This window comes from Triturus cristatus, chromosome 3_1 (assembly GCF_964204655.1).
Source record: "Triturus cristatus chromosome 3_1, aTriCri1.1, whole genome shotgun sequence".
NCBI lineage: Eukaryota > Metazoa > Chordata > Amphibia > Caudata > Salamandridae > Triturus > Triturus cristatus.
Genome location: NC_140583.1, coordinates 698,323,884 through 698,347,133, shown reverse-complemented (window position 1 = coordinate 698,347,133; position 23,250 = coordinate 698,323,884). Strand labels below are relative to the sequence as shown.

The following is a 23,250-nucleotide window of genomic DNA, read 5'->3' as shown; positions in this document are numbered from 1 at the left end:
CCCTCGGTGGTGACTGCTCTGACTTCTTTGGTCGGGGCGTCTTCGACTTCTCCCAGGGGGGGAAGTCGAGCTGACATAGATCGGGTGGTGGCGCACACCCACTCGGGGAGCCCCAACATTTCTAGGTGGGCCTTGCACTCGACGTGCTTCCAGGGAGAACTCTCCAGGTCGTTCCCTAAGAGGCAGTCGACCGGCTGGGAGGTTCTTACGGCAACCCTCAGTTTACCTGTCACCCCACCCCACTCAAACGGCACCAGGGCTACCTGACACATACTCTCTCTATTATCTGCGGAAATTACCGGGCAAAAGACCTTGGGGAGGATCTGCTCCTCGGGGACTAAGTGCCTGAGGACACCGGTGATGCTGGCCCCGGTGTCCCGCAGGGCCTCTATTTGGTGGCCATTGATCTTGACGAGCTGCCCGTATTTCTTCGTGTTGGAGGGCAGGAGGCTACCAGGGACCATCTCCCTATCTCCCAGGGATACTAGGGCCATGGCTGCGGGTTCCCACTCCCCGGTTTCCTCAACCTCCTCCCCCAGAGCTATGTTGGCTATCTGTCTTGCAGGGGTGTTTTGGGTGGCCATGGGGCATTCTGGGTCATTGGCGTAGTGCCCGGGCTTCTGGCAGCGGAAGCAAGTGACGGTTACCCGGTGTCCCCGTCTCCCGGGGGGTCCGGTTACTGGTGGGGGGGGTGCTGGAAAAGGTGGAGGTTGGGTTTTTGGGGGGCTAGGCTGGGACTCTCGCTGCCCTCCCTGGTTCCCTCCTCCTCTCTGGCGGGGTGGTTCCTGACTGGTTCGGGGGTATTCTCCTACCATGCCCCGGGGGACCCGGGTGTTGGTCCAGCGGTCTGCTTCCACCGCCAGCTTCCTGGGATCGGTGAGTTTGCTGTCAAGCAGATGCTGGCGTAGTTCCACAAAGCAGTTCGCAGCCAGGTGTTCCCACAACAGGAGGTCGGTGAGTTCCTCAAGGGTGGTGACTTTGCTGCCCTTGACCCACCCATCGAAGGCCCGACTGAAAAAGTTTACATATTCCACCCAGGTGGTGCCCGGGATTTTCCTGCAGTCCCGGAATCGCTGACGGTACATCTCGGGGGTGAGACCGTACCTTGTGAGTAGAGCCTCTTTCATGTGGCTGTAGGAGGTCTGCAGAGAGGTGGGTAGGTCGAGCAGGGTGTCTCTTCCTTCGCTCAGAAACCGTCCCCACAACCCTGCCCCCCAGTCCTTCTGCGGGACCCGATGGGAGGTCATGGCGACCTCGTAGGCCCGGAACCATTGTTGAATGTCATCGTTTTTATAATATTCTTTGACCACGTCCTTGGGGATGTGGACCTTGTGCTCCGCTGGGGAGGTCGCCTCTCGGTTTCCCGGGGGCCTCCCTTCCTCGCTTCTGGCCTTGAGCTCGATTTCTTTCAAGCTGCGTTCATGCTCTAGTTGGAGCTTCCTTCCTTCGTGTTCCCGTTGGAGCTTCTTCTCTTCTAGCTCGCCTTGCACGCGCATTTGCTCTACTGCTAGCTTTTTCTCCGCTAACTTTAATTCGCCTTTGATTTTGAGTTTGGCTAACTCGAGTTCGTGATTGCGGCTTCTCTCTCTGTCCGCGAGTTCTTCCGGGGATAGGCCCCCGTCTGGTACGATGCCTCGCACCTGATTGCTGCTGCTTTCGCCTTGGGGGTGTTCGGCCTCGTCGGGGCGCTCCCCCGTGTCTTCCGGGCGGGAGGCCCCGGCATCCACCCAGGCTTTCAGTGCTTTCTGCAAATCTTCCTTGGTGTTGAGACCGGTGGTAGCGATTCTAAGTTCTTTGCAGAATTGCTTTAGTTCTTTGTGCGTGTATTCTTCTAGTTGTTTCACCTGGAACACCCTGTTGGCGTTGGTTTCCGCGGGGATCATGGCGCTTCCTTCTGCCATCTCTGTCGGTGGTGCGTCCGTCGTTCACGGTACGATCTCTCGGTGATGGGCCCGAATCCCACCGCTGCCACCAATGTTAGATGGCGACCTCAGAGGAGCCCGGAAAGGGGGTCCTGACTACCCTGAGACCCACCCTCAAAGTATCGTAGCCGGGCACTGGCGGGAGACTCCTCAGGAGGAGGAATCTCGTATCGAGGATCGTACTTTTGGCACCACACGACACAGAAACACCACACCGTGCGTTCTTAGGAATCAATCTTTATCAAATAGGTTAGCACTGCAAATATGTACAAGGAGAGCACGGGCTCAATGAGTCTCGGAAGGGATAGGGGGTAGCGGGACAGTCTTTAGTAAAAGGTTCAAGGCAAGGACGTACCCGGCGCACAGCTCACAATCCTCGAGCTGGGGGGTAGGCTTGTTGTCGTTGGGGTCCGGCGGGACCGGTGAAGCCTGTGGGAGCCGCTAGTCACTCAGCGGGCTCAGGTACAAGTTTGGAGGTCTTACGATCTTCAGGGAGCCGCGAGTCACTCAGCAGGGCTCAGGTACAAGGTCGGAGGTCTTACGATCTTCGGGGAGCCGCGAGTCACTCAGCAGGGCTCAGGTACAAGTTCGGAGGTCTTACGATCTTCAGGGAGCCGCGAGTCACTCAGCAGGGCTCAGGTACAAGTTCGGAGGTCTTACGATCTTCAGGGAGCCGCGAGTCACTCAGCAGGGCTCAGGTGGTTCTAAGTTCCAGGAGCCGCGACCGCGTCAGCAGGCTCTCGTTGTTCCAGCGTTGAATCTGCCGGACAGTCCCAGAGCACCCCTTGTTATAGGTCGACCCCTCTTTGATGTCCGGAGTCTGTGCAGGCAGGGGTCTTGTCACCTGGGGGTCGCTTGTCGGCGTTTCCTGCTATTGTCTTGTGATCCTTTCAGGGCTGGGTCGGGAGGAGTCCCAGACACCCAGCAGGCGTGGAGCCAGCTCTCAGGGAGGCCGGAGGGCCGATCGAAACCCATCGTCCCAGGGGAGTTCAGAGGTGCGATAGAAACTGCTCCTCCCTCTCTCATCCCCTGGAAGCGCGATGTCCTCCAGCCGGAGTGGCGCCTCTAGGCCTGGGTCGCGCTGGGGCCGGGCGGCCATCTTGGTGCATGAAGTGGGCACGCGGGCCCGGGGTGGCCGAAAGGAGAGAGGCCATGGACGAGGATGTCCGGGTCGGGTGCGTGTGTTCTGGTGGGAAGGATCGGCTAGGCCAGGGGCTTGGGGCTGCAGGTACCAGGTTAGGTGGTGCGGGGACAAGTAGAGCCATGTTACGAGGCCGGGTCCAACAACCTTCATCATTAACGTGAACTTTCGAAAAAAAACCTGAAACAACTCCATAACCCCCAACCCCCTCCCTGCCTCCCTGCCATACGGACTCCGAACTGCCCGCCACCCCAACTCAGCAGAGTGCTCAAAGCCCAAACCCCAGAACATTACTTGCGTGTAAAGGAGCGGGAGGTCCGAGGAAGACCAAGTACATCCCCTGTCCCAAAGTCCAACTGTCTATATGTTAGAGCATAACTGAATAGGCACCGCAAGTCCCGGTAGGCCTCCAAGTCCTCTGCACATCTATAGTTCAAAAGATGCACTTATCGTCGTATTATCCTGCTTCACCCTGCAACCGGTCCGCTTCCTCCTCTCCTTGACCATGGTCGACGAGGCGCCGCCTCCGCCTGTCCGAGCGTCCAGAGCTTCCCACCTGCTGCCATCCCTCAAGCCAGTCGTGAGCTTCCTCCGACGTCTCGAAGAACCACGTCTTCCCATCCGCTACCACTCGCAGTCACGCCGGAAAAAGCATGGAGTAGGTAGGGTAGTTCCCAAGCTCTCAGTTTTTTCTTGATCTCCAAGAAGCTCCTCCGCCGCGCTGACACCACCGCCGTAAAGTCCGGGAAGAAGGACTGTATGCGCAGAGGTGGCGCCACCCGGGCCATTTAGAGAATGGCATCCCTGTTGCAGAAATTAAATATACGAGCCAGGACCGGCCGGGGGGGGCGCCCCAACTTTAGGCCTACCTCCAGGCACCCTGTGAGCACGCTCTACCGAGAAGAAGGCCGAGAGACCCCTAGGTTGCAATTTGGTTTTTATCAGCTCTTCCACGTATAGGTCCATGGCAGGGTTCCCTTCACTTTCGGGAATTCCCGTAATTCGCACGTTATTGCGCCGGGAGCGCTCCTCCTGATCGTCCAGCTTCGTCGCCATGCGCTTGTTCTCTGCCTCTAGGGGTGACACTTTTTGGAGCAGGAAATTAGTGTCTTTCGTCAGGGTGGCTGTCGCTTGCACCACTTCCGTGACCCTGGTCGCCATTTTCTGGAAATCCGCTCTGAGGAGGGACACATCCGTAGGAATAGACCTCACTGTGGTTTTCACTTTAGCAAGAGCAGCCATAATGTCCTCCAGTGTCACTTTAGGCGCCCAGGCCTCCTCCACAACCTTTTCTACTAGCCCATTTCGCTCCGGCATTGTGGAAGAGTCTTTACTGTACGCGTATTTATCCAGTTTACCCTGCTGGTGCGTACGATTCCCTTTCCCACTCATTTCTGGGCAGGTGGATGTAGTTCCGCGTTTCCTCTGCGCCTTACTGGTCGGTTGAGGGATCGGGGAGCTCTGGATAGACACCCTCGCTCGCCACGCAGTTCAAAGCGCAGTGACGTCGCAGTCCTCGACAGGTAGCACCCCTCCCTTGCCAGAAGTACGTCTGCAGGCACACCTTCAGGTCAGCTGGGGCCTCAAACTCCCGCTTGCTGCTGTTCGTGTCCACTCAAACCCTCTGGTCATGCAGCGCGGTTCACGTGGTATACCTATGGGTGCCGGCGCAGGGGGCGAAGGACATCCTCAGCTGGCGATGCCACTGATTGTGTCTCGCCCACTCTCTCCGTCTACCGTGACCCAGAGGTAATGTGGGCAAGTAGTTCTACCCCAGAGTATGTCGGCACCAGCCCCACGCCAGGGCCGCCTCCTGAAGCTTGTGGTGCAGTCCCACAAGGGGTCCACCGTCGGACCCGTGTCACTGTCGCGGGGCGGTCCCCTGTTATATCGCCTCAGTGCTGTGCTTGTCCCGCCTCAGCGCCGTGCCTTTCCCGCCGTAGGTGCACGGCGCCAGTGCAGTGGTCGGATCAGTCGTGCCTCATGCGCCCGCCAGGCCACCTCGCTGAGTTGCCAGGCCTCCGGCGCCCCCCGTGGGTGGGTTTTAAGCCTTCCGCACCGCACCCGGGTCCCTCCGCCAAATCGAGGCCCCGGTCCCAGCCGGCGGCCCAGGCCGCAAATGTCGGGTCGGCACTGACCATGTTCCGGATCACGGAGAGACCTCCAGGTCGGCTCAGGCGGCGTCGCTTCGTTCAGGCCCGCAGCCTCTGGTACTTGGGCACAGTTTATGCCACGGATTAGTGTACGGATGAAAGGGGAGTCGGCCTCACCCTCGGAGCTCCTTCAGGCTGCGGCCATCTTGCCTGGCAGCTAGCCACGCCCCTCGAGCGTAGCCATTTTTAACAATCTAAAATAGTAGTAGGATGGCCGCAAACAGAGCGAGAATTATGGGCTCTATTGATGTTATTCCAGAGATGATCGAATGAATGAAGTCTGGTATTAGACTAAAAACAGTTTGAAAGCGTGTGAGAAGGCCGGATGAGACAATGTTAAAAAAGTGTGCCAGATCTTAAATGTCAGATGAGTTGAAAATTGTGTAACAATTCACAAAGTGTAATGGGAGGTTCGTATTTAAAAGGGAGTGTATTTTACGTGAAGTTCGTGCTATCTGCAGTCGATAAATTACTTTTGGAGAAGTGAGGGACACTTCTGTTTGAAACAAAAGCGCTTTCAGTTTGCTCCGTTTAATAAAATCTGTTTTCAAAGTAGGTATTGAAGGCCAAGTTGAACTTTGGGAGTTACTTTGTGTGGGTGGGAATAGAGATTGCCAGAGGAAGTTATCCGTTTTGAAACAGTAAGGACATACGGTATGCCAGCTCACCTTGCGTAGCAGTCCATGTTATTAAGAACCAGATAACTGCTGTTAGAAAGCTGTGTGAATGTTGGTCTGATTGTGGGAGTTGGCGTGCTTTTAAGAAAGCATGCAAGATTGGGGGCTTGAAGCTTAGAAGCATCGTGCAGTTGGATATTCTTGCATAGTAATGAATGATTGCCATTGTGGTCCCACTTTTCACCTGTGAGAATAACTTCGGTATCCTCTTTAAGACAGCGATATGTAAATGGAAGCAACCACTGCTCGTGAATAAACGCGCTACCTTATATAATCACATACAACATGACAAACAACATGTACACCTAGCAGACACAACAACACTACGTACCGTGGGAACCGTGGCTAGCCATGTACACAAACCAAACATGGCATGGCACCTCTGCCAAACAATGCAGAATGCGGGGAGAGATGGGAGCAAAGTATGTGTGAAGGTGGCAAGTGATTCTCGATTATAAAAGTATACAATGCAAAGTGTTGAGGGTATGAGCGTATGCAGAGCACAGACATGTACATGTAAACATACACTGATGGTCTATTGAGTGAAGTTGACAGTGTATGCAACCATGATAGTACAGTCAGTAGGGAAGATTACGAAAACATGGCGTGTACGTGCCTCCTCCCCCCCCAAAACTTTAGCGTAGTGGGCTGGCTCGGCATACGCAAGGCTAGCGTAGGGGTATGAATAAAAGGCACGTTTCTTTAGGTGTGGTTCTCTTCTGGAATGGCAAACATGTCTGTCTGGTCTGCGCAGCTTATACCGCCACGAGGCTGATGCTGTGAGGTAAGGTGGCAGCGAGAATAATGCTCTCAGCCTGCTGCTACCCAGAAAACGTCATGGCCGCTGCGACGCACATATGCCCCACAGTTCACCTTTTGACACCGTTGTATATGAAAGAGGGCCCATCATGTGCCGGCGGAAACTCCTGGGCCGAGGTCTTTGAGCTGGGAAGACTCCTGAGAACAACACTGGCTACCGCGACACAGGCAGACAGTGCCCAGCCTGAGGCCCAGCACTGTGGAGTACTCTGTATACTACTAACACAGTAGTCCAACAGGTACCAACAGTGGAACGGTGTCTTGATCCCACAATGGATGATGTTAGAACTGCATCTGAGAGTGCAGATGAAGGTACTCTTTTCGACCAGCTGTAATCAACTCTAGGTCCCAACAGTGGAATAGTGTCTTGATCCCACAATGGACGATGTTAGAACTACATCTGAGAGTGGAGATGAAGGTACTCCCTTCGACCAGGTGCAAGCAACTCTAGGTCCCAACAGTGGAACGGTATTTTGATCCCGGAATGGACGATGTCCGATATTACCTGCTGCTTGGTTTTCACAGAACTCCCTCCGTTGAGGTGCATGAGACTCTGTGCTTCTGTAGCTAATTGCTGAAAATGATCATTGGGCTTGGCTGACTGCAGTCGCTGGAGTACACCGCAGTACAGCAGGTCCGAACAGCGGAACGGGGTCTTGATCTCAGAATGGACAATGTTAGAACACCCACTCCTTTAAATAACTTACACCCACGTATAGTCATTTATATACTCCAACACTCACATATACTGCCTTAAAAAATATGTAGTTACTCACACATATACCAGTGAGACATTCATTCATTTACCAACACACCCATACACACACTAACTCACCCATACAGCCCTTCCCAGATGTAGTTTTGAATCCATACAACCAGTGAATCACCCACTCAGACATGTATGCACAGAGTCACACACCCCCACCCACCCACACAGACACTCAGGCACTCATTCAGATACTCAGACAACAAATCAATAACCCATATAGACACTCATGTAGCTACTCACCAACCCATGCAGCCGCTTATACACCAACTGAGACACTAATACAGACCAAATTCTTCTTGGTAGGTGTAAAGAACACTGAATAACAGTGTACACAGTGGACAGCAGAGATCGCAATTCGAATTGTTTTGATTTATTTATTGCAGAGTTTTGTGTAATTTATATTGTTGTATTTTGTGAAGAGGAAGTGAGAAAAAGTATTCATGGACGACTGTGCTCACTACTGCCTTCAATTTACACTGCAGACAGCAGTGTTCACAACTCAGATCGAGTCGCTATTGTAGATGATGCAGTCCTGTAGGCAAAAGACATTGCTCCAGTGCGCTCTGTCCGCACCACACATACGCATCATCACAGGGTCCGCACACATTTTTTGTTGCTTCGTGTACGGCAAACTGGGCAGCTCAAGTCAAACCCACGTGGCTATGGACCCTTGCTGACCGCTCTCTGGCCTACACTGCAGACAGCAGTGTTTACAATTTTGATAGAGTCGCTGTTGCAGATGATGTAGTGTTGTAGGCAACAGACATTGTTCGATTGTGCTCTGTCAGCCCCACGCATACGCATCATCACAGGGTCCGCACACGGTTTTTGTTGCTTCGGTAACGCAAACAGGACAGCTCAAGTCAATGCCACGTAGCTGTGGGCCCTTGCTGACCGTTCTCTGCCCTACACTGCAGACAGCAGGGTTTACAATTCAGATTGAGTGGCTATTGCAGATGATGTAGTGTTGTAGGCAACAGACATTGCTCCTAGTACGGCCCGCCCGCAGCACGCATCATCGCTGGCTGTGCACATGCTGAATGCTTTTGATGTGGATATCTAAGTGCACTAGACCTGATGGACCCTTTATGATACAATCCTTTTGTGTATTATTTCAGATCCACTGCCTGTATCTTAGTTTACCACAAGTTATGGTTCTTTTACGATAGAATCTTTTCTGTATTATTTCACAACTAGTGTCCCTACCTTACTGCAGCACAAACTATTGACCCTTTTATTATTGAATCTCTGTGTGTGATCCAATGATTACTGTTGTGGTTAGTGTTAGCAGCACCCATTCCCTGAGGGCTGGTTTACACTTACCCCACACGCATCCAGCACAGATGTCACTGGATATGTGACCCTGGTAATAAAAAGGAGTTGAGTGCACATGCCCGTACCCACTTCCACTATCTATCTCTGTCCGTTTGTTCATTATCTATGCATGATACTGCCCCTGGGCCGTACAACATTACATTGTGCTGTGGACAGCGTATGCAACCATGTTACCTCTGGCAGTGGGGAAAAGTTCTGTTATGTAGCTTTTAGATGCATGGCTATCACAGGTGGTAGGCTACTTTATAGAGCATGAATATTGCATGTTGTGTGTAGTGTCAGATATGTGTACATGGCAAAAAGTTTTCAAAAAAGCTCTGTAAGCAGAAGAGGAGTCTCTCATCAAACGCTGTAGAGAAAATGCCTAAAATGCCTGCGGTCCTCCAACTGTTACAAAGGGAAATGTTATGAACCAATCAAATGCTTTTCTTTAAGGTCACATGACAATCGTGCACCGAGCGTGTAAGGAGGCTGCACCTGACGCGATTTTGAGAAAATATTACCATAATATAAGTTTATTACAGTTAGGAAATATATAAATGTTTAAAATATTTTAGATTATCGCTTGTTCTCATATACACTTTAAAATTATTTAGATATAGTTTTTAGACGTAAAACAAATGAGGGAATGGCGATCCCGGTGCGACACCATACATCTATGATGTAACACAGGGCCTGGCAGCGTGCACTTGTCGCATACGCAATGCGCAGCGGGCATGACCCCATACGTACATGATGTAAGGCGCGGCTTGGTACTGCGTACCCGTCGAATACCAAAGTAGCAGCTGGCACGACCACATACGTATATGATGTTTTGCGGGACGCAGTGCCACGAACCCGTTGGATACAAAATGCGCATCCTTTACGAGTTTAGCAATATGGCGGATAGGATTTGCGTGCTGATGGAGCTGGGGAACAACCTTTACAACGCAACTTTTACAACGCACTACCATTACAACGCATTTTTTACAACGCATAATCCATTACAACGCATGACATTACAACGCATGACACTACAACGCATTTTTAAAAACTACCTTTACAACGCATTCCATTACAACGCATACTACCATTACAACGCATACCATTACAACGCATAATATTACACTATACTATCCAACACTTACCCTACTGATGCACCCCCTGGAGTTAGAATAGTAATTTTTACCCCTATACTATCCAACACTTACCCTACTGATGCACCCCCTGGAGTTAGAATAGTAATTTTTACCCCTATTCTATCCAACACTTACCCTACTGATGCACCCCCTGGAGTTAGAATAGTAATTTTTACCCCTACACTATCCAACACTTACCCTACAGATGCACCCCCTGGAGTTAGAATAGTAATTTTTACCCCTATACTATCCAACACTTACCCTACTGATGCACCCCCTGGAGTTAGAATAGTAATTTTTACCCCTACACTATCCAACACTTACCCTACTGTTGCACCCCCTGGAGTTAGAATAGTAATTTTTACCCCTATACTATCCAACACTTACCCTACTGATGCACCCCCTGGAGTTAGAATAGTAATTTTTACCCCTATACTATCCAACACTTACCCTACTGTTGCACCCCCTGGAGTTAGAATAGTAATTTTTACCCCTATACTATCCAACACTTACCCTACTGTTGCACCCCCTGGAGTTAGAATAGTAATTTTTACCCCTATACTATCCAACACTTACCCTACTGTTGCACCCCCTGGAGTTAGATTAGTAATTTTTACCCCTACACTATCCAACACTTACCCTACTGTTGCACCCCCTGGAGTTAGAATAGTAATTTTTACCCCTATACTATCTAATACTTACCTTAAATGTAATTTAATATTATGCGTTGTAATGGTATGCGTTGTAAAGGTAGTATGCGTTGTAATGGTAATGCGTTGTAAAGGTATTTTTTAAAAATGCGTTGTAGTGTCATGCGTTGTAATGTCATGCGTTGTAATGGATTATGCGTTGTAAAAAATGCGTTGTAAGTGCATGCGTTGTAAAAGTGTGCGTTGTAACGTCATACATCCGATGGAGCTTGGTACACTACCGGTACGGGACTTCAGTTTTCTCAACAAAAAAACAAAAACGATATACATACTTTTTTTTGAAGATATAAAACATTACATATTTTTCAAATAAAAAAAAAAAGATAATAGAGTTCCAAAATATTACAAAAAAAATAGAAAAAATATAGGTTTTATAAATATTAAAATATGAAATTAACATTTAAAAAACCTTTGAAATTCACTGAAAAAAACCATAGGTTTTACAGACATTATAGTTAGGAATTAGCATTTCAAAAACCTTCGAAATTAACTGAAAAACCCTTAGGTTTCAGGGACGTTATGGTTAGTTGGACATTTGACTCATATAAACCCAGAGAAATTCACCTGTTATAGTTAGTTGAGCTAACTATAACCTGCGCACCCGCAATGCACTGGTGATGACGTCACATATTACATCACTCATGACATGGTCAGTGACATCACTGATGACATCACTGATGACATCATCCACCTGGCAATCTGATGCACATACTGATGGCCTAATATAAACTTTGATACACGCACTCTAAAATATAGACTACTATTTTTGAAACCATACACACAACAATGCCAGATACTGCATACCACCCACTATTTCCTAGGTCTACACTCACATCCGCTCACTTATACATGCAGTTACTCATCAATACAGTACTATAATATGCACTCATACACCTATACATACACTCACAGTTCGCCACTCATCCATAGAGTTACTCACACACTTAGTCAGTAATGAAAAGAATCAATCACATACCCATTTACTCATGTATACAGTTATACACACCAACTGCGTTATTTATACACACACCACATCACTTATTTATGCAGATACTAACACATACTTACTGTCTTATACAATCACAGATACAAGCAGAAACTCTTTTATACACCCACTCCTTTAAATAACTTACTCTCACGTATAGTCATTTATATACTCCAACACTCACATATACTGCCTTAAAACATATGTAGTTACTCACACATATCGATTTGGGAAAAAGGGGGTGGTGATGGACAGAGTTTCTGAATGATGCAGAATACTCTTACCAAGTCAAGAGATCATGGTTTTAATCCATCACCGTTTTTTAGCTCACTGCGCCATCCCAGCTCAGAACCTGGCTATGTGCAAATTAGTCTGTACCTGTCCCAGTGCATGATGGGAACAGAGCAAACCAAACTACCAAGCCAATTCTTATACTGGGAAGGAAACAAGCTTCCGGGGACCGGTTTCTGGCATCACAGCCTTCGTCGGCCCGGCTTGCTTGAATCCTGATGGTGCAATGAGCAAGGGACTCACGTCTGAGCATACCCTCCCACACTAAGTGCGGTTAAAATCGATTTGGGAAAAAGGGGGTGGTGATGGACAGAGTTTCTAAATGATGCAGAATACTCTTACCAAGTCAAGAGATCATGGTTTTAATCCATCACCGTTTTTTAGCTCACTGCACCATCCCAGCTCAGAACCTGGCTATGTGCAAATTAGTCTGTACCTGTCCCAGTGCATGATGGGAACAGAGCAAACCAAACTACCAAGCCAATTCTTATACTGGGAAGGAAACAAGCTTCCGGGGACCGGTTTCTGGCATCACAGCCTTCGTCGGCCCGGCTTGCTTGAATCCTGATGGTGCAATGAGCAAGGGACTCACGTCTGAGCATACCCTCCCACACTAAGTGCGGTTAAAATCGATTTGGGAAAAAGGGGGTGGTGATGGACAGAGTTTCTGAATGATGCAGAATACTCTTACCAAGTCAAGAGATCATGGTTTTAATCCATCACCGTTTTTTAGCTCACTGCACCATCCCAGCTCAGAACCTGGCTATGTGCAAATTAGTCTGTACCTGTCCCAGTGCATGATGGGAACAGAGCAAACCAAACTACCAAGCCAATTCTTATACTGGGAAGGAAACAAGCTTCTGGGGACCGGTTTCTGGCATCACAGCCTTCGTCGGCCCGGCTTGCTTGAATCCTGATGGTGCAATGAGCAAGGGACTCACGTCTGAGCATACCCTCCCACACTAAGTGCGGTTAAAATCGATTTGGGAAAAAGGGGGTGGTGATGGACAGAGTTTCTGAATGATGCAGAATACTCTTACCAAGTCAAGAGATCATGGTTTTAATCCATCACCGTTTTTTAGCTCACTGCACCATCCCAGCTCAGAACCTGGCTATGTGCAAATTAGTCTGTACCTGTCCCAGTGCACGATGGGAACAGAGCAAACCAAACTACCAAGCCAATTCTTATACTGGGAAGGAAACAAGCTTCCGGGGACCGGTTTCTGGCATCACAGCCTTCATCGGCCCGGCTTGCTTGAATCCTGATGGTGCAATGAGCAAGGGACTCACGTCTGAGCATACCCTCCCACACTAAGTGCGGTTAAAATCGATTTGGGAAAAAGGGGGTGGTGATGGACAGAGTTTCTGAATGATGCAGAATACTCTTACCAAGTCAAGAGATCATGGTTTTAATCCATCACCGTTTTTTAGCTCACTGCACCATCCCAGCTCAGAACCTGGCTATGTGCAAATTAGTCTGTACCTGTCCCAGTGCATGATGGGAACAGAGCAAACCAAACTACCAAGCCAATTCTTATACTGGGAAGGAAACAAGCTTCCGGGGACCGGTTTCTGGCATCACAGCCTTCGTCGGCCCGGCTTGCTTGAATCCTGATGGTGCAATGAGCAAGGGACTCACGTCTGAGCATACCCTCCCACACTAAGTGCGGTTAAAATCGATTTGGGAAAAAGGGGGTGGTGATGGACAGAGTTTTTATCCACACTCAGTGTGGGAGGGTATGCTCAGACGTGAGTCCCTTGCTCATTGCACCATCAGGATTCAGGCAAGCCGGGCCGACGAAGGCTGTGATGCCAGAAACCGGTCCCCGGAAGCTTGTTTCCTTCCCAGTATAAGAATTGGCTTGGTAGTTTGGTTTGCCCTGTTCCCATCATGCACTGGGACAGGTACAGACTAATTTGCATGTAGCCAGGTTCTGAGCTGGGATGGTGCAGTGACCTAAAAAACGGTGATGGATTAAAACCATGATCTCTTGACTTGGTAAGAGTATTCTGCATCATTCAGAAACTCTGTCCATCACCACCCCCATTTTCCCAAATCGTTTTTATCCACACTCAGTGTGGGAGGGTATGCTCAGACGTGAGTCCCTTGCTCATTGCACCATCAGGATTCAGGCAAGCCGGGCCGACGAAGGCTGTGATGCCAGAAACCGGTCCCCGGAAGCTTGTTTCCTTCCCAGTATAAGAATTGGCTTGGTAGTTTGGTTTGCCCTGTTCCCATCATGCACTGGGACAGGTACAGACTAATTTGCATGTAGCCAGGTTCTGAGCTGGGATGGTGCAGTGAGCTAAAAAACGGTGATGGATTAAAACCATGATCTCTTGACTTGGTAAGAGTATTCTGCATCATTCAGAAACTCTGTCCATCACCACCCCCTTTTTCCCAAATCGTTTTTATCCACACTCAGTGTGGGAGGGTATGATCAGACGTGAGTCCCTTGCTCATTGCACCATCAGGATTCAGGCAAGCCGGGCCGACGAAGGCTGTGATGCCAGAAACCGGTCCCCGGAAGCTTGTTTCCTTCCCAGTATAAGAATTGGCTTGGTAGTTTGGTTTGCCCTGTTCCCATCATGCACTGAGACAGGTACAGACTAATTTGCATGTAGCCAGGTTCTGAGCTGGGATGGTGCAGTGAGCTAAAAAACGGTGATGGATTAAAACCATGATCTCTTGACTTGGTAAGAGTATTCTGCATCATTCAGAAACTCTGTCCATCACCACCCCCTTTTTCCCAAATCGTTTTTATCCACACTCAGTGTGGGAGGGTATGCTCAGACGTGAGTCCCTTGCTCATTGCACCATCAGGATTCAGGCAAGCCGGGCCGACGAAGGCTGTGATGCCAGAAACCGGTCCCCGGAAGCTTGTTTCCTTCCCAGTATAAGAATTGGCTTGGTAGTTTGGTTTGCCCTGTTCCCATCATGCACTGGGACAGGTATAGACTAATTTGCATGTAGCCAGGTTCTGAGCTGGGATGGTGCAGTGAGCTAAAAAACGGTGATGGATTAAAACCATGATCTCTTGACTTGGTAAGAGTATTCTGCATCATTCAGAAACTCTGTCCATCACCACCCCCTTTTTCCCAAATCGTTTTTATCCACACTCAGTGTGGGAGGGTATGATCAGACGTGAGTCCCTTGCTCATTGCACCATCAGGATTCAGGCAAGCCGGGCCGACGAAGGCTGTGATGCCAGAAACCGGTCCCCGGAAGCTTGTTTCCTTCCCAGTATAAGAATTGGCTTGGTAGTTTGGTTTGCCCTGTTCCCATCATGCACTGGGACAGGTACAGACTAATTTGCATGTAGCCAGGTTCTGAGCTGGGATGGTGCAGTGAGCTAAAAAACGGTGATGGATTAAAACCATGATCTCTTGACTTGGTAAGAGTATTCTGCAGCATTCAGAAACTCTGTCCATCACCACCCCCTTTTTCCCAAATCATTTTTATCCACACTCAGTGTGGGAGGGTATGCTCAGACGTGAGTCCCTTGCTCATTGCACCATCAGGATTCAGGCAAGCCGGGCCGACGAAGGCTGTGATGCCAGAAACCGGTCCCCGGAAGCTTGTTTCCTTCCCAGTATAAGAATTGGCTTGGTAGTTTGGTTTGCCCTGTTCCCATCATGCACTGGGACAGGTACAGACTAATTTGCATGTAGCCAGGTTCTGAGCTGGGATGGTGCAGTGAGCTAAAAAACGGTGATGGATTAAAACCATGATCTCTTGACTTGGTAAGAGTATTCTGCATCATTCAGAAACTCTGTCCATCACCACCCCCTTTTTCCCAAATCGTTACTCACACATATACCAGTGAGACATTCATTCATTTACCAACACACCCATACACACACTAACTCACCCATACAGTCCTTCCCAGATGTAGTTTTTAATCCATACAACCAGTGAATCACCCACTCAGACATGTATGCACAGTCACACACCCCCCCACCCACCCACACAGACACTCAGGCACTCATACAGATACTCAGACAACAAATCAATAACCCATATAGACACTCATGTAGCTACTCACTAACCCATGCATCCGCTTATACACCAACTGAGACACTAATACAGACTTTCACACAGTTTAGTCACTAACCCATACATTCAGTAACACATGTTCAATCACTCACTTATACAGTCAGTCACGCACCTACTAAATAATCCATTCAGGGACTTGTAAATTCACTTTTTCGTCAATACACCTTGGCATAGATATATATATGAAAAGTATTTAAACTTTACAGAAACACACATTCACTGGATGATGTCATCAGTGATGTCATCAGTGATGTCATTTGAGTGATGTAATATGTGACGTCTTCACCAGTGCATTGCGGGCGCGCGAGTTATAGTTAGCTCAACTAACTATAATGGGCGAATTTCTCTGGTTTTATATGAGTCAAATGTCCAACTAACTATAACGTCCCAGAAACCTATGGTTTTTTCGGTGAAAAATAAATAAATAACTATATATATATATATATATATATATATATATATATATATATATATATATATATCCCATGTTTAATATGGTCTCCATTCTATTAATTTGCATTATCACGTTCTGATCCTTTAAAAAGGAAGCGATAGACCTGCCCTATCTGATGGGAACTATACTAGAGAATTTCAGGAGTAGGTGGGATCTTTTCCTGCCATGTCTCTTGATTGCTTATAGAGAGTTTCTGCCGAAAGGGGTGGGCTTCAATCCCTTTGAGCTTCTATATGGACACCTGGTGCAGGGTCAACTCACCTTAGATTGAGAAGGGTGGGAAGGAACCTCTGACTCTCCATAGAGGATGTGATGGAGCATGTGATTAGTCTCAGGAAGTTGATGGCGCAAAACATGAGTCAGGCAAAGGAAAACCTTTGGGCCAGCCAAGCACTGATGAAGGAATGATATGACCAGAAACCTATGCTGACTGGGTATCAGCAAGGTCAGGAGGTGTTGGTGATAAAGGCTATTTGTCCCAGGATTTTGGAGGGCAAATAATGTGAGCCACAAAAGGTAGTTCAGAAGACTTGAGGTTAAATACTTGGTTGACACAGGTGCCACAAGGGAACCCAAGAGGATGTTCCATATAAACAGGCTGAAACATTAGCTCCAGAGAGATCTACACAGTGAACGGCATCGATATCGCAGAGGAAGTAGAGGAAGACAGTGTGCCTCTTCCTGATGTGCTGCATTGTGACATGAAGGAGGGCACTGTGGAAGGGGTTCAGCTAGGCCCTGGGTTAATGCTTGAGCAGAAGGAATGTAAAGAGGCAATGGGACAGTTTGTCAACTTCTTCTCACTGACTCCATGGTTGTAGTCTGTCAGTGGACATGATAGAGACAGGTGACAGCCTGTCAGTGAAGGGAAGGATGTACGGAATATATGACTGGGTTAAGAGATGCATCAAGACAGAAATCACCAAAATGTTGGTCCAGGGGGTTATTGAGAAAACTTGTAGTCCGTGTTCTAGTTCTGTTGCTCTAGTATCAAAGCAAGGGTCTACTGACTTGCAGTTCTCTGTTAACCAGTGATCCACCAATGAGGTAACCAAAACCAATGCCAATCCAGTTCTCGGAGCGGATGAGCTTGTTGATTGGTTAGGTGCTGCAAAGTGCTTTAACATCTTGGATAGGGCCAGTGGATATTGGGAGCTCAATTTGGCACCAAATGCCATGAAGAAAACTCAATTTTCTATGCTAGAGGGGCTGTACCAGTCCAAGGTGATGCTCTTTGGGCTGAAGAATATTCCAGCCACTTTTCATTGCCTGGCGAACCATGTTCTCGCAGGCCTGGAAGAGTTCTGTGTGGCCTAACTTGTTGACATTGCAGGGTTCAGCTGTTCATGGCAGGGCCACCTGTGGTGCCTAGGACAAGTGCTACCTAGGATACAGGAGGGGAAACTGACCATCAAGGCGACCATGTGTCTCTGTAGTCTACCTTGGGCTTGAGGTGGGTAATAGGAAGGATCACCCGTTAGGTGCCAAGACTGAGTCTATGATGGAGTGGGAAGTGCCTAATACCCAGACTGAAGTGAGGCCTTTTTTTAGGACTCACCAGGTATTAGAGGAACTTTGTGACAAACATTTGAAGCATAGTTGCCCTACAGACCTCTAGGAAGCAGCCCAGGAAAGTGATTTGGACTGAGGGGTGTCAGAAAGCATATGATGATCTGAAAAAGGCGTTATGCATGGTGCCTGTATGGAAAGCACATGATTACAGTCAGCCTTGCAATGTACAGACGGATGCCTCTGACAAAGGAGTTGAAACGGTATTAGCTCAACTGGATGACAACGGTGAAGATTGTCTGCTTGCCTTTCCTAGTAGGAGGTTAATACCAATAGGGTCGCTACTGTATACAGGAAAAAGTTGGTGACCCTCGTATGCCAGAGGGGAGTTGGTGTGAAGAGAGCCCTGCACATTGCTGTGATGAATGGGTTATCACCTCCATGCAGTGAGGAGTCTGCAGTGCCCATTGAGTGGATGTCCATGTGCAGTAGAGATACTGTGATCCCCATATGCCAGAGGGGGTCAGAGTACCAGCAAAAAGTGTGACCTGATCGTGATGATCGCCGGACGAGTGAGGCCACCATGAAGACACCTACGCACCTACAGGATGACACACAATCAGCATCAAGACCTTCACCCCCACAGTAGGAGGGACCAAAGACTTTCCCTACCAGGAGGAGCTGCTGAGAACCTCCTGTCGCTGTAATTGCACGGCTGTGTGTGAGGAACTCGTGGCTCACGGAGCGCAGCCTGCCTGAGCCGCGGGCAGTTGACTCACCTGAACCAGTCACTCAAACTCTAGCTTCAGCGGAAGGGGAATGCTCAGCAACTCCAGCTGTCCAACCCTGACTGATTTCAGGCTAGTCGGCCCGGGGGAACTTGCTTGCTAGACAGCACTTCGTCGCAGGAACACTTTTCACTTTAAAGAGAGTCAGAGTTGACTCGTGAGACTGGGACTACTTGTGGGGCTCATCCTGAATGTTGCCTATAGTGAATGGGAGAATATCGACTATACTAAAACCAGTACGAAGAAGGACACAGGGAACTGCCCACAAAACACTACAGCTCTGACCCCAGGGGCACTGTGCAGTTGTTTGTGAATGTCAAATTTAATTTTGTGTCAGTAGGGGCAAAATAAATATTCCTCTTTTTTCCTAAAAGTGAGTATTTGTCTGGACAATAATTTATTGCTGCTGGGTGTACTTTGAGTTGTGAGCCTGTGTTCATCACTTGTATCTACCTTTCACCTTCAATACCACCTCCCATGCCTCCCAGGGAGGCTTGAACTGCTCGAACAACATTATTCCTGAGAGTCAATTGCTGAAGGAGTACTAGGCACAATTGCCCAGGATCCATACTAGGCCAAACCCACAACATCAGGAGTAAGACCCCTCGCCCTTCCGGTTGGTGACAGTGACTCCTACTTGCCCTGTGGCCCCCTAAAACGGGTTCTGTCATGCCCGTATTCCAATATATGATTAATGACAACTGAGAGGTAACGTGTAACAGCATATTAAGGGCCCTATGCATGTTTGACAGATAAATGTATTACTAGAGTGAAAAGTGCAATATCAGTTGTTCTTTTGTTAAGTCCAAATGGGCAGGCGCCTGAATTGCCCGCCTAAGACTAAGAGGTGGGGCCGAAATTGGGGAAGAATTCTTAGTGAAAATATGAAGATCGTTTTGTTATATTAAGTACTAGATACAATCAACAGAGAGTGACTACTTTATTGTATGAGTGACGATATAGCTGCTGTTTACTTCTTTGAGTGAAATAGTGGTGTATGTAGAACCCCTAATGAAAAAATAGTTAAAAAATATATATATTGGAATCATGCAGGATAAAATAACATGCATCATTTCGTGCTGAATAAAACTCTTCACATTTTATGAGAAGTGGTGGTAATATTTTAGAAACACGTTGCATTATTCAGGTCACGACAATGGATTCGCTTCTCCACCTTGGATGAATAGAGCGTTAGTAAAGCAATGTTTTCCCACATATGAAAGAAACAACCATCAATAGAAAAGAAGGCTTTCGATTAGGCCCGTAACATAGTGTACCGAGTCTCACTCTCTACAGAGTGTGCAGCTCCCCAACTAGAACATATGTTATATGTCAATAATCACAAAGAACACGCATACCCTTGCATGAATGTATCCTCCATCAAAAAATTAGAACTTGTTTCAAACCTCAAATTGACTGGTGTAATGAAAGGCAGGTGTGAAAAATCATGTCCTAATTAGGCACCTGGAATAATTTACAATATACCACAGTGTTATTTTGTTGTATTTATGTACCTTAGTTTTCATTTTGGATGTTAAACCATGATAATACTGAACCTTTAAGAATGTGGAAGGCTACATATTCTTTTGTTGACTCTGCGACACTTGGTTTTCTATGATAATATATGTCCCTCTGATTGTCTAAATGTGTATGAGATGCTTTCTACAATTATACGGCAGCAGATTCACAGTTAGTAGTCTGGCCTCCATCGTCCCACCTCACAGAGGCCCTGTCTCCACCACTGTATGTGGAGGATCACCTCATTATTTAGGGATCTTTGCCTGCTTGGTGGGGATCTCTGGGCCTACATTGCATCCGTTGGAGTGGCAGATGCATGGAAGACCCAGCAGAAATTTAGAAAGAGGGAAGCCAAAAGAACAAATTTGTTTGACACTCTTCACGTACAAATGTTAAACCACTGTAAGATATTACCTTGTACTGCTGTAGTCACTTTATTAGTGTCTTTTTTCATTTTAGCCATATGTGATTTATTTCAGTACATTTGCCTAGGATTCAGCAAGGATAACACAAGACATGGTGATCTGCCTTAATGTGGCAGGGGGTAGTCAGATTTTCCTAGTTGGCAGGGATCGGTGTACTTTTATCTTCGAATGCTGATAAAGACAGATTGCAGGTCACATCTTCACAATCTGAAGGGTCAGCAGGATATGGTCAACTGGCCAGGAATCCATGAGAGTAGCCCAAGACAGTGCAACTAACCTTAAAGTATTACGGGGAAGGCGAATTGTTCCCATCAAGATGCTCATACTGCCCAAGACTAGAGTTCCCGGATGAACAAAGCAGGCATAGGCTCTGTTCTCCCGAGGCAGACCTGCGATGCAGAATCTAGAAGAACCAATTAACACACACTTCTGGCTGGAGCCAGCATTCAGAGAGGTTGAAGTAGGAACTATTTAGGAGCTAAGATAGTGGAGGAGGGAGGGGAGAGTGGAAAGGGACCAGATATAGAAGATCGGAGGGGAGTTAATGTGTGGTGACATATATCAAATTAGTTTTCACAAGGCTCACAGGTCAGAGCTGGGCTAGGCCTGAACAAAATGAAAACTACTAAGCAGGTGCTATTCTGCTACCCTAGCTGGAACAATCGGTGCTATGCTGCCGTCCTAGGTGAAGTGCTTGGAGCAGGGAGAGATTCCTGCTCCATGTTTTCTCGTTTTACTCTGAAATGCCATTCATTACTTCTATTGAAACTGAGAGTTTCTCAGGGAGGAAAGTCTAAAAGGGCAGGATGATGCCTCATTGTGTGAACTAGAATGAACAAGTGTCTCTAGCATTTAAGTAAAGTATTGGGTTTGCATGGAGGAGTGCAGACAGCAGGTTCACGAGGATTTGTTCTTGCACTGCCTAGCATCATCCTATCAAGCTCTTGGTTTCTTGACCACACATGTGCAGGGTTCCAGCCTGGCTAAGGTCTGAGCTACAACCTAACTGGTGCATGGTGGCCTTTGGGAACTTGAGAGTGACTTGGGGCATGAAGCCCGCTTAAAAGTTTGCCTTCCTTTTGTCTAGCAGGATTGGGGAATCTGAGCCTTTTAAGGTTTGTGTAGGTAGCAGGCTGCCAGGCTTGACTGCTTTTTGATTTATTCCTCCTTCACTGGGTGTATTTATTCAGCAGTAAGCAGTATCCCAGTCTTTAAATAAATATAAATTCAAATGGTGCATGGCTACTACTTATGTCGCCAATGTCCATTCTTGCCACTTTTTTGCATCCTTTCACTCATTAGACAGAATCTCCTCCTAGCGCATGTCACTATGAGGATGATTAGGCCCTCCCTCATGACCCCTCTATGTCATGCACAGGCACACAGCATCCCGCTGCTCCTGTGAGTAAGCTGGTTAGTCCTTATTACAATTATAAGTTGTGCATCTGTTGCTCACATACCCACACACATCACACCGCACTGAACTGGACCCAGTAACCTGATAACCGCACCGCAGTGGTCATCATGCTCAACATGAAAACACTTCCCACACAGGCTCGAAACAAAAACAAAAACACCCTTCCAACCGTACACCACATGAGGGTAGTAAGCACTTTACAAATGCTACAATACAACACATATTTCAGGCAATTAAAATCCTACATCACACTGAAGGCTGCAAAATAGAGACAAATGAACATTTCTCACATTTTTGGGAGAAGTATGATATGGATCTTCAATGAGAGTTGCCGTTTCCACCATGTTCCAATTTGCGTCAGCCAAAAAGCGGTCCATTTTTAACATAGAAAGCGTGGTGGATGCACTCTGTCGCAGTCGTTGGATTATACTATACATTGCCATACGCTTTGCCGATGATACATCACAAAAACCTACAAATAGAGGAACACATGAGTTACAAATAGTTGTTTATTTTAAACAGCAGTTTAAATACTCTTAATAGTTTTGCTTAAACACTGTCAAACCAATGTTAAAAAGCACTGGCCATGAAACTTTGGGGATGGTACTGATTCTTAAGGCAACCAACACAATCCTGTAGTTAAATAAATAGTTTGTCCGGGCACCACCTTGCCAGATTAACATTCTCATTCTCTGCCGGAGAATAAACAGGGGGACAAATGTATTTGGCTCAAAAATAGTACCAACATCCCACATTTTCGCACAAGGAGAAACACTGCTTTGGATTTGCAGATGTAATGCCAAAAGAGTGTTTGCAAAACAACAAAAAAACACAAAAAAGCCATCAATTGAAAATATGCTGGATGGTTACCATGTAACTGACTTAAATGGAAATGTACCAACACCTTGAAGACAATCCTATAGGGACCATTTTGAACTTGAAACCAGCCCGATTGACTTGTGAGTCGCCATCCCATTTAGAGGCTTTCCAATGAAAGAGCCTCAGCTGGCTCCGCCATCAGAAACTCTTGGAATGATGGCCCGTCCACATTGGGCAGCCAGAATATAGTGATAGACGCTCGCCCTATTTAGGAGGGCGTGACCTTTACTGACGTTTCATCCCCAGGGGCAAGTCAAAGGTCTTCATGATGCTCAGGGAGAAG

General features: G+C 47.6%; 1 protein-coding gene across 1 annotated transcript in view; it reads right to left on the bottom strand.

Annotated features, from left to right (window-relative positions):
* LOC146860813 (sperm-specific sodium:proton exchanger-like) overlaps positions 1–23,250 on the bottom strand; it is a 4,738,575-nt gene that overhangs the window by 2,644,744 nt on the left and 2,070,581 nt on the right. Inside the window, exon 8 of the mRNA XM_085646173.1 lies at positions 22,379–22,560. Within this exon, the coding sequence (XP_085502299.1) occupies positions 22,379–22,560 (182 nt within the window). The remainder of the gene's footprint in view (positions 1–22,378; positions 22,561–23,250) is intronic.